This window comes from Gymnoscopelus microlampas (assembly GCF_963454915.1).
Source record: "Gymnoscopelus microlampas genome assembly, chromosome: 13".
Taxonomy (NCBI): domain Eukaryota; kingdom Metazoa; phylum Chordata; class Actinopteri; order Myctophiformes; family Myctophidae; genus Gymnoscopelus; species Gymnoscopelus microlampas.
Genome location: NC_139950.1, coordinates 22121301 through 22138301, shown reverse-complemented (window position 1 = coordinate 22138301; position 17001 = coordinate 22121301). Strand labels below are relative to the sequence as shown.

At 43.4% G+C, this 17001-nt stretch overlaps 1 protein-coding gene across 1 annotated transcript in view; it reads left to right on the top strand.

Moving 5' to 3' along the window:
• plekhh2 (pleckstrin homology domain containing, family H (with MyTH4 domain) member 2) overlaps positions 1-17001 on the top strand; it is a 38964-nt gene that overhangs the window by 8962 nt on the left and 13001 nt on the right. The window contains exons 3-10 of the mRNA XM_084075904.1: positions 9718-9780; positions 9969-10118; positions 10552-10635; positions 10988-11069; positions 11461-11652; positions 11915-12834; positions 13043-13118; positions 14504-14598. Coding sequence (XP_083932030.1) covers positions 9718-9780; positions 9969-10118; positions 10552-10635; positions 10988-11069; positions 11461-11652; positions 11915-12834; positions 13043-13118; positions 14504-14598 — 1662 coding nt within the window. The remainder of the gene's footprint in view (positions 1-9717; positions 9781-9968; positions 10119-10551; positions 10636-10987; positions 11070-11460; positions 11653-11914; positions 12835-13042; positions 13119-14503; positions 14599-17001) is intronic.

Here is a 17001-nt window from a genome sequence, read left to right as displayed (position 1 = left end):
GAATTCAGTGAACAACTCTGTGTGTGTGTGTGTGTGTGTGTGTGTGTGTGTGTGTGTGTGTGTGTGTGTGTGTGTGTGTGTGTGTGTGTGTGTGTGTGTGTGTGTGTGTGTGTGTGTGTGTGTGTGTGTGTGTGAGAGAGAGAGAGAGAGAGAGAGAGAGAGAGAGAGAGAGAGAGAGAGAGAGAGAGAGAGAGAGAGAGAGAGAGAGAGAGAGAGAGAGAGAGAGAGAGAGAGAGAGAGAGAGAGAGAGAGAGAGAGAGAGAGAGAGAGAGAGAGAGAGAGAGAGAGAGAGAGAGAGAGAGAGAGAGACGGGCGGCTAAGTGGAACAGTGGGCTATACATCTCCTATAGACTGAGTTGTGTGTTGTTAGGATGCTGTTCTCCCTGACCGACCTTCTCCGTCTCAAAACATCACAATCTCTCCATCTCTCTCTCTCTCTCTCTCTCTCTCTCTCTCTCTCTCTCTCTCTCTCTCTCTCTCTCTCTCTCTCTCTCTCTCTCTCTCTCTCTCTCTATCTCTCTATGTCTCTCTAGCTTTCTCTCTCAGGCTGGCAGGCCTTTTATTATACTATTGCTTACTACGGTATACTACACAAAGAGTGTTAATATAACTCAGAGTGCCCAAATGTCCATTTGGTTACAATTGTGCACTCTCTGAGTTACAAATGGAAGACGTAACACTGAGGATTTTACTGTGTGTTCTCTTTCTTATAATGATGGAAACTGACATTTTTTTTATCAGTGTTTTTTTATCCAAGATCTATTATGTGGATAGCAGGTTTAATGAAGTACAGTAACCACACCCTATGAACCAACCCATATGACCCATAATCTTGAACTACTCTCACTGCTACAATGAAAAATCAGAGTAGCCTCAATGTCACTGTTGATATACACACACACACACACACACACACACACACACACACACACACACTGAAAAACCACATAGGGTGGAGTGGTGTATTATGGTTTGCACTCTTGCACTCTGATTGATTCCACATTTGGAGAGAAGGAGCCTTGTCTGCAGCAGGACGGCTTCACAAGCAACGAGGACCAGTCATGTATCAGATCACTCATGTCGATTACAACTGAGGGGCATATAATATGATCACGTGCCTGATGACTTGAGGTGTCATCATCATATGACTGCATGGCATCAGAAATGTCAAAACGTCATCAGAAACGTCACTGTGGAGAGATGTGAATTGATTAGAATACATAAATAAACAAAAGTAAACAAACACTGCATGCTAACACTGCCTGACAAAACACACGTACGTTTGAAATTCCAGGTCTGTCTCCACTGCTGAGTTTCACTCTGCTCATACAAACATATGCTTCCAATTTCATCTCCAGCCGAGTCAGCACATATCTGCCCATTCCCTCTATTGTCTACTTTCTGTGTGTGTGTGTGTGTGTGTGTGTGTGTGTGTGTGTGTGTGCGTGTGCGTGTGCGTGTGCGTGTGCGTGCGTGTGCGTGGGAGGGTGGGTGTGTCTGTCTGTCTGTCTTTTTGCCTATCTGTCTGTCTGTCTACTCTACTGTTTGTGCTTGGGTGTATGTTTATGTGGATTTATTGACTTAAGTGTTTATCCATACAATACATTCACTATGGAACCATATGTGTGTGCGATTAAGGTCTTTTAAGACACATTCTGGAAAGTTTACATGAACTCATAACTAACATGCTGTGGCTAACCTGTTAGCTCATGGTAACAAAGTATTGTGTAATATAACTAAAAACATGCTATTTGATTTGCATTTCACGTCTAGTTATTTTTATATTGTTTAGTTACTTCATTTAATTAACTATAATATATAATAATCTGGTTGGCAAATACCCCTGACTGAAGCTCAAAGGTCCAATACCTTCCCTGGCCAAGGCCAAGGGCAGATTCCCTCTTGACAGAGTGGTAGACTCGGGGTCGAATCGCACAGATACCTCTCCGTCGGGACTCGGGAGAGGACATATAGAACGCACAGATTGTAGCTTCAAGAGAATCTATGAGGCTTTTCCATAAAATCAGATTTTAAGGAGCTTTTATTTTCTGCCGAAGATTTGAGAGAATTCAAGGACAAGTAGTAAACAAAAGACAATTTTCAACCACAAATATTTCAGTGTAGCATCAATATTCATGGAAATGCTGGTGAGCTCATTGTCATTGTATTTATGTTAATTAGTTAGTTAGTTAGTTAGTACAGTCCAGTTGCTAACAAATATTTGAAATACAGAGAGACAATTATTTTCCTAGCAATTACTGCAGCTCTATGCACTGCCATGTATTGTGGTCTGTTTGAGACTCATTAGCTCCCCATTATCACTCTGGTAGAACAGGCTACTGCACTTTCGGTGCAATGGGAGTGAATGAAGGTTGTGTATATTTCCATTTATCCACCATATTTGGTAGCACTGTACAAATATGTGTGCGTATATCTTTTATATTTCTCATTATGGTTTTGCAAGTGCTTGGTATTTGCGAGGAATTTAAACACACACTGATGAATACAAGCATATGCCAGCAATGTAGTTTTTAGTGAAAGTATTTGGCATTGTGCCAGTCTGGATAGTGTGTTTGAAAGTGTGGGTGTACAGAATTGGCAGTGAGCTAGTCTTAACTACGACGTTGAAGTGTTAATGAGCATATCTGGCCTAGACCTAGCCTAACTATATATAGTGCTGGGTTGAGTGCTGTGCTGTGGGCCTGGTGTGGCTAGAGAGAGCGGCTTTGTGAGCTGGCTGGCTGTGGATGGAGGGATGAGGAGGAGAGATGGAAGTGTGTGTGTGTGTGTGTGTGTGTGTGTGTGTGTGTGTGTGTGTGTGTGTGTGTGTGTGTGTGTGTGTGTGTGTGTGTGTGTGTGTGTGTGTGTGTGTGTGTGTGTGTGTGTGTGTGTGTGTGTGTGTGTGTGTGTGTGTGTGTGTGTGTGTGTGTGTGTGTGTGTGTGAGAGAGAGAGAGGGAGTGCAGAGGGGTGAATTGGCCACAGTGAGTCAGTTGTGGAATTCCAGGAATGAACGTCCAACTCCGGTGTGTGGATGTGAACAGGGTGCTGCCTACTGAGGTGAGACCCCTGGTTTGAGTCACACGGCAGGGGGGGATACACAGCAAAATCCTGAGTACGCTGTATGTAGACCTTTGTTAATCCCGCAGGGGAACTTCAATTTCAGCTACACCCAGCTGATGACTGCTCAGATGGTCATGTCATGATGAGCGCTCAGGGGAGAGCTAGTAGGGGTTAAGTAGTCTCGTGAGCCAGACTGTTGCCCCCCACAATTTTCAAATGCTTCCGTCATACAGTCTGGAGCACAGAAGCGCTGAGAATGATCCTGGGGTAAAACGGATGTGGCGCCTCCCCCCGCTTCTGTTTCGTCTTTACAGTCACGCAAATTTGTCCTACTATAAATAAAAAGAATCAAAGCCTATATAGCTTGCTGCTAACCAATGGAAATTTGTGAACTGAAATAATGAACAGATGGCAGCTTCCTTTCTCGGCTTGATGTGTAGTTGTAGGTGTGTAGGTGTAGTTCCAGACTCTATATACTGTATACATATAGCATTCAGAGATTGTGGAATAGTTGTCTGGTTACGCGAGACTAGGGGTTAAGTGTCTTGCTCAGGGACATTTCGACAGACATTTGGGCAGACCGGGGGGGCGAACTGGCGACTTTCTGATTATCAGAAAGCCTCTCTACTCTGCCTTAGTTTAGAGAGTAACAAACCCTTTAGAAAGTGTACAGAACTCTTTGAACTCAAAGTTTCAAATGGTTAAATGAACACTGTTTTACTCTGTAGGTCTGACTAGTTTCCCACTAAGTCCCAGAGAAAGGTATTAATCCACATTGTACATGCTTTGATAGATTCAGATGACTATTAATGGTGTCTGAGCCCAGGCAGAGTGCTGGCCATATGGTGGAAACTCTGCTTTCCGTTAAGTATTCAAACGTTGGAAAAACACATTAATCATCATCCTATGTTTAATCCTATTTGTGCTAATCTGAGCCCCATAAGGACAATAAAACCATACCTTTTTTCTGGGCCCCATTAGGAAAAGAGTAATTTTTGTGATTAGGAATTTACGGGCTAGGATTAGGGTGAGGGTGTTAGGGTTAGTTTTAGGGTTAGGGATAGGGATTTTGAGGATAGCGTTAGTATTATGGTCAGGGTTACATTGGACCAGCAGGTTTAGTAGAAAATGGCATTTTTAATACAAAATTGATGTCCCCACAGAGTTAGAGATAGTAAGACAATTTTCTTTTGTGTGTTTTTGTGTGTGTGTGTGTGTGTGTGTGTGTGTGTGTGTGTGTGTGTGTGTGTGTGTGTGTGTGTGTGTGTGTGTGTGTGTGTGTGTGTGTGTGTGTGTGTGTGTGTGTGTGTTTATGTCCTCTCCAGCTGTAACCTACGGTATATACATGGCCTGTAATTAGTGTACTATTCTGTGCCTGGTGCTATATATGTGTATTGAGAGAGGGACGTGTGGTTTGGTGTCTGTGGCACACAGTGCAGGACCTACAGAAAGCTCTACGCAAAGATGGCACATCTGCACACCACTGCCTCTGCCATCTTTCTGTGTGTGTGTGTTTGTGTGTGTGTGTGTGTGTGTGTGTGTGTGTGTGTGTGTGTGTGTGTGTGTGTGTGCGTGCGTGCGTGCGTGCGTGCGTGCGTGCGTGCGTGCGTGCGTGCGTGCGTGCGTGCGTGCGTGCGTGCGTGCGTGCGTGCGTGCGTGCGTGCGTGCGTGCGTGCGTGCTCCTTGTCCTCTCTCGTGTGCTACAATATTAGACAGAGTGGAGCAAACTGGCTCAAACAGGATCACTCCTGTCCATTTATAAATACACTGCAGGTCTGTAGGGTCCTCTGAATGTACCACACCTCTACCTTACTTCCAGTGGCGGAAAATGTCCCATTTCACAAGTTTTCAAATATTTAGGAATATTTTGTAAAGTAGCTTGTGAGCTTTTAGATCGTCTATTTTCAAAAAGCCAAAATATAATATATATGGGGCTGAAGACTGAAGTGGTTAGTGTACGTTTTGTAATAATAATAAAAATCTTCAAAGTAACTAGTAACTAAAGTTTTCAAATAGTGGAGTAAACGTACAACATTTGCATAGAAGTAAAAGTTTAGAAAATTGGAAAAACTCCAGTAAAGTAAAAAAAAGTGAAGACCTCAAATTGTACTTGAGTACTTGAGTACTTTCCACACCTTACTTCCTACAGCCACCCTTACGGCCCCATCTTGACACGCTGTCAGAGTGAAATTGACTCTCATGATATTACGGTGTATGGAAACATGCAATAATAACTACCTCATTTTATTGTTATTTTTAAGTATCCACTTCTGCATAGCATTGCTTGTATTATATATTATATTAGTAATATTTTACATATCTGACTTGTTACATATCTTTTCCGTGTTTCTTTCTTTCTCCATTTTTTGCCCTCTTTGCAAATGTTGGGAGCTTGTACGACAAATCATTTCACCCACTGTTTTACACCTGTAAACCTGTGATGTGACAATAAAGCTGAGACAAATACACAGAGTTACAAACAAACACACACACACACACACACACACACACACACACACACACACACACACACACACACACACACACACACACACACACACACACACACACACACACACACACACACACACACACACACACACACACACACACACACACACAGAGGTCATGCAGAAAGTGTCTGCTTGCAGTTGGGCCCAGAGAAGGCCTTCCAGTGGAAACAGTGAGTGGTTCTGTTAGGGTGTGGTTCTATAACAGCCTCTGGACAGGGCTGGCCCCGCTTTCAAACTACCTTCTGGAACTGAAGGCAAATAGCGGGGGAGTCAGAGGACTGCCAGTCCAACACATCATGGAGCTTTAGGTCCGTGAGCCGCTCCACTCTTAGTCCTTACTAGGCCTCTCTCAGGCCCTGATGTTATAGGAATGCATCATTTCAGGAATTTAAACATAGCACAGTTAATTTGTCCATTTGTAACTCAGAGAGTGTACAAATGGAAGTTAAATGAACGGCGAGGAACACTCTGGATCCTTCTGTCTCTCATAAGAGGCTGCATGTGGTTTTAAGCCAAATATATAGCCGACCTCAAAAATAGCCGACCTACAAGCTCACAGCGCTTCGCATCCGCGCCGCGCTGTGAGCTTGTGGGTTGGCTATTTTCGCCCATGCGACACCGTCATGCGACAAAGTATGAAAAAAGTATGGGGTTTTAGAGAATCTCCCTCAGAATGACAGTGGTCTCCCTGCCGCTTCCTGCACTTTGAACCCAGGAATGTCAGAGGAATGTTGTTCATTAAGTCATCTCTGCTGCCTCTGTTCCCACTGGGCCTCTCTGCGTGCGCATGCATCTGTGTGTGTGCATGTGCATCTGTGTGTGTGCATGTGCATCTGTGTGTGTGCGTGCATTTGCATATGCATCTGTGTGTGTGTGTGTGTGTGTGTGTGTGTGTGTGTGTGTGTGTGTGTGTGTGTGTGTGTGTGTGTGTGTGTGTGTGTGTGTGTGTGTGTGTGTGTGTGTGTGTGTGTGTGTGTGTGTGTTTGTGAGCGTGCGTGTGTGCGTGCGTGTGTGCCTGCTTTGTGTGTCTGTCCGTCCGTCAATCCGTCCGTCCGTCCGTCTATCTAGGCATCATCTATCCATACTGTACATCTATCTGTCTGTCCGTTTATTGATCTATCAATCTATGATCTATCAGTCTGACTAGCTTTCTAATCTTTGTCAGTGGTGCATGAACACTTGGCCATCTGTGTATGCATCCATGACACAAACACACTCAAAATGCACACACATACGCACACGCTCGTATATGTGTGTGTGTGTGTGTGTGTGTGTGTGTGTGTGTGTGCGCTAGTACAGTATGTGTAATCTATCTGTAAAAGTATCATGAGAGTGTGTGTGTGTGTTCTGGTACTGCAGATCTGTCAGCATGTCTACCATTCTGGCACATTCTTAACAGTTTCCCAACACAGTCCTCAGATCAGTCTACACACACAGAGGCCTTGTAGGTGTGACACCCAGACACCATCACGTGACTACTGCCATGCCTGCAACACACAGAGCTGTGTCCATTGTTGTGCTTTTTGTAGTTCAGGGGTCTTACAAGTTGTCCAGACCAAGGACCCCTTAGCGGAGAGATAGATGAAGCAGGAACCCCACTACATATATTAAAGTTTTTTTGGTTAAAACAAAACGTTTTTTTGTTAAAAGGTTAAAGCACTATATTCTGATAGTAATCATTGCTATAGAGTGTTTGTTCAGTCACTGGGTCTCCCTGTCTCTCACACTCTTTAATAAACAGAAAATACATTTTCAGGTAGTGGACAATATGTCAGCCAATCAGGAGAAAGTACCCATTTATCAGCTTCAGTTTTATAGTGTTCCAGTTCCAATTTCACTTGTTTAATCTGTATCCTGATTCCTGACTGAGTTTTCTATCCTGAGAATTGGTATCCGAAACATGAAAATGCATTTTCTGTTTAATAAAGAGCTGGAGAGAGATGAAGACACCTGTTACTGAACAAACACTATAGTAATGAGTACTATCCGTATACAGAGCTATTTAACACTTATTTTAACCAAAGAAAATCACTTACCCAACCTTTATTGTCTCCGCCAGGAGACTATGTTTTCACTTTCCGTCCCCGTCCCCCTCGGCCAAGCTAACATTGGTCAAGCCTCACGTGACACGTGACAATACGTTGAAAGAGTGTGCTCTGATTGGCTAGTGAGACGCATGACGTATAGCGGCCTATAAATAGATATGTCACTTCGGAGCGCTGCGGTGCGCATTCCGAAGTGACATCAGTGCCATCAGCCAAGCTAACATTTAGTGGTTACATGTCGCCTTTCCGACAGACGGATAGGACACTTACACAGAAAGGACGGATAGAACACTTACACAGACAGGACGGATAGGACACTTACACAGACAGGAGGGATAGGACACTTACACAGACAGGACGGATAGGACACTTACACAGACAGGACGGATAGGGCACTTACACAGACAGGACGGATAGGACACTTACACAGACAGGACGGATAGGACACTTACACAGACAGGACGGATAGGACACTTACACAGACAGGACGGATAGGACACTTACACAGACAGGACGGATAGGACACTTACACAGACAGGACGGATAGGACACTTACACAGACAGGACGGATATGACACTTACACAGACAGGACGGATAGGACACTTATACAGACAGGACGGATAGGACACTTATACAGACAGGACGGATAGGACACTTATACAGACAGTGTGTCATGTTACTATGACACAGTAACATGTTCTATTTTTTGTAAGAATTAGAACATTCCCAACATTCCCAACACAAGTCTGCTGGCGGAGACTTGTGCTCCGAGGAGCACATTTTCTAGTTCATATTAAACTTGTTTCCCATTGATTTCACAGATAGCTTTGTTGACTAAATTCAGTATATTAGTCACCCAAATGACCTTATTTATGAAAAACACATAATAAACTAGACAGGAGAGATATCTTGTCTAACCCAGAATATATACATTCTGATGTAAAAAAACAAAACACAAAAAAAATGTTTCTTAATAATGCATTACTAAAATATTATTATTATTATATTATTATGATGTAAACAACATAATTAATGAAAAACACAAGGGTGTATAGTCTGGGTTAGGGGACTATTCTTGGACCAGCCTATGGTATAGCCCAGAATATAACCCAGGGTATAAAACAGGCTAGCCCACTTTACCCCGGATATAATTTGGCCAGGGGTATATTTTGGGCTGTTACACCTGTGAGACATCAAATTTTACTGTACTGTAAGATGTACCAATAAAACACATATTAACATTTTGAATAATTTCAATACTTTGAAACTGGCGTCCCTATTTCGGTCATGTCATTATAGGCAAAAGCTTTTCAAAATCCTTCAAAATCTGGGACCAAAAAGGGTCAATTTGTTGTAAGTGGATATTGAGGATTGTACCGTGTAACCACAATGTAAATCTCAAACGAGCTCTGTGGATGGATTTTTAATTGTAAGACAGAAAAAGAAATAAAAATAAACCAGATCAAAGTTGCGTGATTGTCTTCTACTACGTTAGTCTGTAGAGCGTGCAGCATTCTCAAAGACATATTTGTTTGTGTTGGATGTGGATTTGGGTTGAAATGGGGTTGATGCACGTCACCACAGAGGCTCTGTCAACATTCTAGAGAAATAAATGGTTCCTTTCAGGTCAGAGGAGAGGGGGGACTGGCCTGTTATAGCTTTGCCATCGGGCAGAAACCTCATATCTCCATTTTTCAACTCGTAAATTAACGGCCTACTACCTTATTTATAAAAAACAGGAGGGGGTATAAACTTGACAGGAGAGATATCTGGTCGAACCCAAAATATATCAATTCTGATGTAAAAATCTAAACAAATGTTTTTTTTCTTAGTAATGCGTTACTAAAATAATTATGATGTAAACAACATAATTAATGAAAAACACAAGGGGGTAAAATAATTGTCTGGGCTAGCCTTTCAGGTTAGTAGTTAAAATAGCCGATCTACAAGCTCACACCGTGTTTTTAAAATAATAATAAAAAAGGAATGATTTTGGGCATGTGCGTGCGTACATATACTGTACACGTGTGCACATGTGAGTGAGTATGTGTGTAAGGATGTCATATTAGTAATTATTGGATGTGTGTTCTCTCCCAGATTCAGCAGCTGGAGGCTCAGGTGATCGATGCAGAGAAACGAGCCTTTACAGCTCACCAGCAGGTAGGATACATATCACTGATACATTACATCACTTGTGTGTATGTGAGTGAATAAGATAGTTAGTGAGTGAGTGAGTGAGCTAGTCAGTGAGTGAATGAGCTAGTCGGTGAGTGACTGAGTTACTGAATAACTCATTCACTCACTCTCACTAAGTCAGTGAGTGATGAATCAGGTCTGATTGTTTGCAGGTCCAGTGGATGGAGGAGAAGCTGAAGGCTCCAGACAGTGCGTCTGGAGAGAACGAGGTGGGTTTGTTTCGTCGCTGTCAGGACCTGCAGACGCTGGTCCAGGAGAAGGACGAGGCCATCTCCCTGCTGGAACAACAGATAGAGGAGCAGGTACACCTTCATGATCTTATACACACTGTTTCTCAAACTTTTTTTCATTTCAAGGACCCCCAGTTTGATATGCACTGAGCCACGGACCCCCATTTGTTAAATTGTTTTGTCTCTGGGATCCCAATCGATACCGTAAAATCCTCCGTCTTCATTTAACTCTGACAGCGTACAAATGAAGGGTCCATTTGGTTCCATTTGTACACTGTCAGTTACAGACCCATAAGGGTCCATTTGGATCCTAACTTTCAATCATTGAGATGGGGACCTCCTGGAGCCCTCTTAAGGGGACCCCCATGGGAGTCCCCAGACCCCACTTTGAGAACCACTAATCTAACACACCTCTAATCATACGAATGATTATGTGAATGCATGATAAGTAACCATCAATTATATGACTGAGATATGAACATATCATTACCATGTGGTTTCCCAGAAACAGATCAGAATCCAGGATGCCAAGACAGTGGAGGAAAAGGCTGCTAAGATCAAGGAATGGGTGATGCTCAAACTCTCTGAGGTTAGATACATACAGGGTACCCTCTCCTTCCTTCCTTCCTTCCTTCCTTCCTTCCTTACTTCCTTCCTTTCGTCCTTCCTTCCTTCCTTCCTTCCTTTCGTCCTTCCTTCCTTCCTTCAAAAATGCTTATATCATGTACTGTATGTGATTAGATATTTTCATTATGGCCCTGGTACTTTCCAGGCAAACAAAATGACCCTCACTCAATTTGAAAACAAAAAGAGTAAATATTGGCTTCTGTGTTTTATAATGTGTCTAATAATAAGCAAAAGGATCAAATCACCACTCAGCTGTTAAAATGTGATAAACTCTTTGATGTATATTACCTGTTCATTTGATGTCATTCTCTCAGTTTGAGGTGGAGAACGCGTCCTTGAGAGAAACCAACAAAAAACAGGAAGCTGAGATTGTGGAACTGCAGAAACAAGTGCAGGGTAAGATACTTTCCCGTCCTGGTATCTACCTGCATTCATCTCCATTGGACTGCAGATCAGATCAGAAATTATGAAGGAAGGACGTTCAGTAAATTAATTGTTATTACATGAAGCAGGTTTTGCTGAATATTGTTGGGTGGAGAGTTGTAGATGAGATTCAAAGATTCAAAGCGCCATATTTGTTATTCACTCATACAAGTACAAGCAGTGAAATTTTGGTGTGACATGGTCAAGCATAGACTGTGCTGACAATAACAATACATAACAACAACAACAACATATAATCCGGGCAAGATGTGTTTGAGTTAACAGGCCTAATTAGAAGGCTGGTTAGTTACGGTTTTGGAAATACAAGGTTCCACCTGACACAACGATTTGTTGTCCCTCCCAGCATTGGAGCAGAAGCGTGGGGTTGTAGGGGGACCCCCAGCCAGGCCAGGGGAGGCCCAGCGCCTCAGCAGCCTCACATTTGGCTGTTTCCAGGTGAGGGGGAAGAGCCCCCAGGTCCTGACAGGACCGGAGCCCTCCCAGAGGACCCTCAGCACCCAGTCTGAGGTAGACACAGAGGATGGAGACAAAACTGGTAAGAAACATCCCCTCTGAAGGCACCCATGGGTGAACCGGACCTGAGTGTTAATTTAACTATGAGCAGAGAGAGATATCATAACTTCACAGTTGGAGTTGCAATCATTGATACTTTTTACAGTAAGAAATATTACCCATTCATCTTAAAGTTACATAGTTATTTCTGAATGCCATGTGTCCCAAAGGAGTGTGTGAGCTCACATGTCTGTTTGAAGTGCGCACAGTAAAATGTTACTTTTGTTGGTGTTCACTGTCCACAGAAAGGTGCACTAAGCAGCCGGACGTGACCTCGGGACCGGACATTGTCGTCCAGAGACCTCCAGAGTCGTCCCCCCTGGAAGACGACAGTGCGTCTGAAAGCGTTGGCGAGAACGCGTGCGGACCCGAGTCTCGCTGCGTGTCCTCCGTCCTATCCAGTGCGGCATCAGAGGGAGAGGGAGGCGGAGCCGGGTCTTGTGACAGCGGAGGGGGCGTGTGCGGTGCACTCCAGTACAGCCGCCCCGGCAGCGAGACCTACCTGACGGCCTCCGACGACAGCAGCTCCCTGTTCGACGACGACCTGCAGCGCACGGAGCGCCCGCGCTTCAGCCTGGCCGGGTCCAACGAAGACGAAGGGCCGAGCGGGGACAAGGCCGCGGAGGCCCAGGGGACCAAGGAGTCGGAGGACCGCTCCTCGGAGGAGCTCAACAAACGTTTCCAGTCTCAGAGACTGGACTCGTCCTCTTCCTCCAGCGAGCCCACCACCCCCAGCCCGGCCCTCACCCCCAAGCGGCCCAACCCTCCGCAGGACCCCCGGGACACCCCCGCCTCCCCCAAGCAGCCCCGGCTGAGGAATCCGGTCGGGTTTGGAGTGATGAGCGTGGCCCTGGCCAAGAAACACCTGAGCCAGCCTCCCATCAGCACGGAGGTGACCCACGGACGCACCCGCAACGCCCTCAGCATGCTGCGGCCCCTCCGGCCCCAGGAGACCGACCTGGACCAGGAGCAGGACATCAGCATGGAGACGGGCAGGAACGCGCCCCTGCGGCTCCCCACCTCAAAAGCATCGACCGCCATGTCATTTTCACTGGGCTCGGCCGCCGGGCACGGCCCTGAGGAGACCCCAGAAAGTCCAGACTCTGCCAGCTCAGCACCAGGCAGCAAGCCCCCTACTCCTCCTCTACACAGATTCCCCTCCTGGGTGAGGACACTGAAGCTTATGTTTATGTTTTTTCTTTTTACTTTTAGCTTTTTTTTTTCCTTTTTTTTGTTTATTTACAGACAATTATTTTAAAAAAGTGTGAACATACATCAATAAAATGCCACAAAAACATAGAGATAAACGAGATACTAATTTGTGCTTTTGTCACGTTTATCAGTGCCTTGATGATCTCTAATGTACTTTACAGGAAAGTCGTATCTATGCTGTGGCTAAGTCAGGGATCAGGCTGTCGGAGACGTCCTGCACAGACCCTGCTAGCAAAGGTATAGACAAGGACCTTTAAGGGCTTGATATACTTTGTTGCATGCAATGTCCTATTGACTGAGTTTCTGCACCATAATCTCATGTACAACGCACTCATACTCTATACTTGTGCAGTGTGCACTAATGTCTATGTTATGAACAGTATATAGCTGCTATGCTCATGCACCTTATTTCTAATACCTCATGTACATAATGTTCCGATGGATATGCTATGTATAAATATGTAAAACGATGGAGCTTGCACAAAAACTAGTTTCACCCAATAACACATTTTAACCATTTATTTATGTCCACACAAAGGAGAGTATACAGGGACACAAATATTAAAGGTGCAGTGAGATTACATCACAAAATCATGGAATACGTCTTCATGATACAATAAGCATGTCACTCAGTTTCTCTATGGGTATAAGTAACAGCGTCTCCGCCATATGTGGCGGCTGCCAATTATAGCAGAAATAGAACAATACTTTGCCAGCCTTTTTGCCTCCTTTTTGGGCATCCCAAGTTGTTGGAACCCTCTAACAACCAGTCTGTGGGTATGTCCTAGGCTGCCAAATATAAAGACAAATAGTCTGCACCTATAGCCCAGCTCTGAGATGGTATGTAGAAGTGGTTGGTACTTAATGACCTTGGTCATAAAGGCTTCCTCTAGGCTAGGGTCAAAGGTGCAGGCTATCTCTAATACAAACACTTCTCTGGACTCTTCATCAACCACAACAATATCTGGTGTATTAGCTGTCAAATATGTAAATATGTCTGGGTTATCACAGAGATGAAACATGGATGAAATGACACGGGAATGTTTGTACATTCTCACTGAGGGTGCATGATTTTTTGATATGTCCTTTGCGATGAGTTCCACTATTCTATCGTGGCGTGCAATGTACATCCCTTTGTACGCATAACAGCCATTCAAGATGTGTGACAGTGTTTCAGTGATCTGTTCTGTGGTGTGGTGCAGACAATGAGGACCTTGACTGGTGGGAAACCATATGGACACACACACACACACACACACACACACACACACACACACACACACACACACACACACACACACACACACACACACACACACACACACACACACACACACACACACACACACACACACACACACACACACACACACACACACACAATTGCTCACAGGTTCTCATTGGAAACAAGACCGCAAGGACTTTCATGAACGACCTGTTAAAAGGAATTATCCTTATCCTTATCCTTCACACACACACACACACACACACACACACACACACACACACACACACACACACACACACACACACACACACACACACACAATGAAGATGATTCTGATTCTGATTCAGCTACAGGAACGTTGGATTGGATAACCGATCTGTCATTTATGTTTCAGACCCTTCCCTTCAGTCCTCCTACCCCGCCTTTGTTCTCTATACATCCCTCATCTATAAGAATATGACCACACCTGTTTACACTACTCTCAAAGGGGTGAGTATGGACGCACACACACACACACACACACACACACACACACACACACACACACACACACACACACACACACACACACACACACACACACACACACACACACACACACACACACACACACACACACACACACACACACACACACACACACACACACACCACCAAGTTGTACCAGGGGATGTGGGGTGTAACATAATTAAAAGCCAGTATTATAACACAGTGATGGAAAATACTTTAACTAAGTACATTTTCTCAAGTACTGTACTGTACTTATACTTCTACTCCACTACATCTCAGAGGCAAATAATGTATTTTTTTACTCCACTACCAGTTACTAGATTATTATAACAGAACATAGATTTACTGATAAATGATTTTGTATTATTTTATAGGTTAAGCTACCCAGCAGCACATACAGTATTTAAAATCAGCCACAACTTTACCAGCTGCAGCATTAAAGTGATGAACACATTTAACCCATTAAGACCTGAGGCTGATTCTACAAATGCCTTCAAAATCAGTAGTTCTCACGCTTTTTCGTGCCAAAGACCCCCAAAATGTATGATAGCTAGGACAATCTTGAGTCTGAAATACTCAGTTAAAGTTACCGTGACGCGGAACCAAATATGAGGAGAGAATACAGAGTTCAATAAATTGGTTATTAGAGAATGCATTCTGAGCCATACAGAGTAAAGCAACAGTTTCCCCCTCAAGGGAGGGAGAGAGAGAGCTTGATACCTCATTATAGAGAGAAAGGGGCCCTGTGATCTGACCTTATCTTTCTGTACCAGGCACCTGGAAAGCATAAGGCTGCAATAATATGATCTCATCTCATGTTGATAAACACAGTTTAGGTTTAAGGTCATACTGACACAGAGTTACACTATTGGAAAACTCAAATAAGATAATGAACTATATGAATTTGAAATGAATATATCAATTATTTTATAACACTCCAAACATACAAATGATAAAAATAAAAGATGAAATTCTATTTATCAATGTATTATGCCGCGGACCCCGATCGGAAAATGTTTTGTGCCAGCCAGGGTACCCCCCAGAAGAGATTTGTGTTGATTGTTTTTTTAAATTTCAAACATTTTCAAACACTTTATAGATTTTTCAAACATTTAAAAAATAATAGCAGATGTATAAGCTCACTGTGAGCTTGTAGATCTGCTATTTTTTTAATAGCCAACGCTAAAATCTAAAATGACGCAGATGCATTACCGGTTTTAATGGGTTAACAAATTACTAATTACAACCCAATAATATGACTGAGAATTTCCTTTCTGCATAATGAGTACTTTTATGTTTAGTGTTGTAAGTATATTTTGAGGCCAATACCTTTTTTTTTTTATACAGGACTTTTACTTGTAACAGAGTATTTAGACATTGTGGTATAGCCACTTTTATATAAGGAATAAATCTCCAAGCACTTCTTCCACCACTGCACACACAAAGATAAACATAGAGGGACTGGATGGTGTGTCAACCACATGCAGTAAATCACAACGCCCCCGGTTCAATTCCGGTGGCAGACATGTGTCTGTGGATAATGGATATCGTCGCTGTCGGGCACAAACCTTGTATCTTCAGATCTCAACTTTTTATGTCGAACTAGGAGCTCACCGCGACGTGCTGTGAGCTTATAGATTGGCAATTTTTAATATGTTTTATTTTTACAAGTGAAAGTGCTTATTCTGTGTCTGGGTTTTCAAAATATTGAACCAATGAAAAGTATTAATAAGAGCAAGAGCTTGTGACTAAATAATAACTACATTGCATCCATTGGTTCCATTTGTTGTTTTTTTCCATTTCCTGAAAAGTAACAGTTTTGGACATACAAGGTTTCCACCCGACAGCGACCATAGGCTGTCTATGTCCTGCTCATGTTTTTAAAATTAGAGTGGTATTGCCAGATGTTTTTTAGTTGTATTTTATCGTTCTTTTATTTTGTTGAATTTGTTGCACTCTTTGTTATGGTTTTGTAATTGGTTGCACTGCTCTGGCTCCATCTTGGTCAGGTCCCACTTGTAAAAGAGGTTTCATACCTCAATGTGACTCTCCTGGTTAAATAAAGGTTACATACATACACATACTGTAGTGTACATGTTGCATGTCATTCCCCTGCTCTGCGCTCAGTTTCCTGTTTCTCTCTACACTCAAAGCAAAAAACGGACTAAAAACATAAATAAACATAGAGAGGCAATTGAAGTAGCGGGGGAGGGGGACAAGGGAAACTTCAGCGTCGGTCTGTGTGCACACAGTAAAATCCTCAGCGTTGGGGGCACCAATGACCAAGTGGTTAAAGGGATAGTTCACCCAAAAAAAAACATTCTTTTCCTATCGATTAGTCACTCCATGGAGACTTGAATTCATGGATATGTTTTTGTTTTC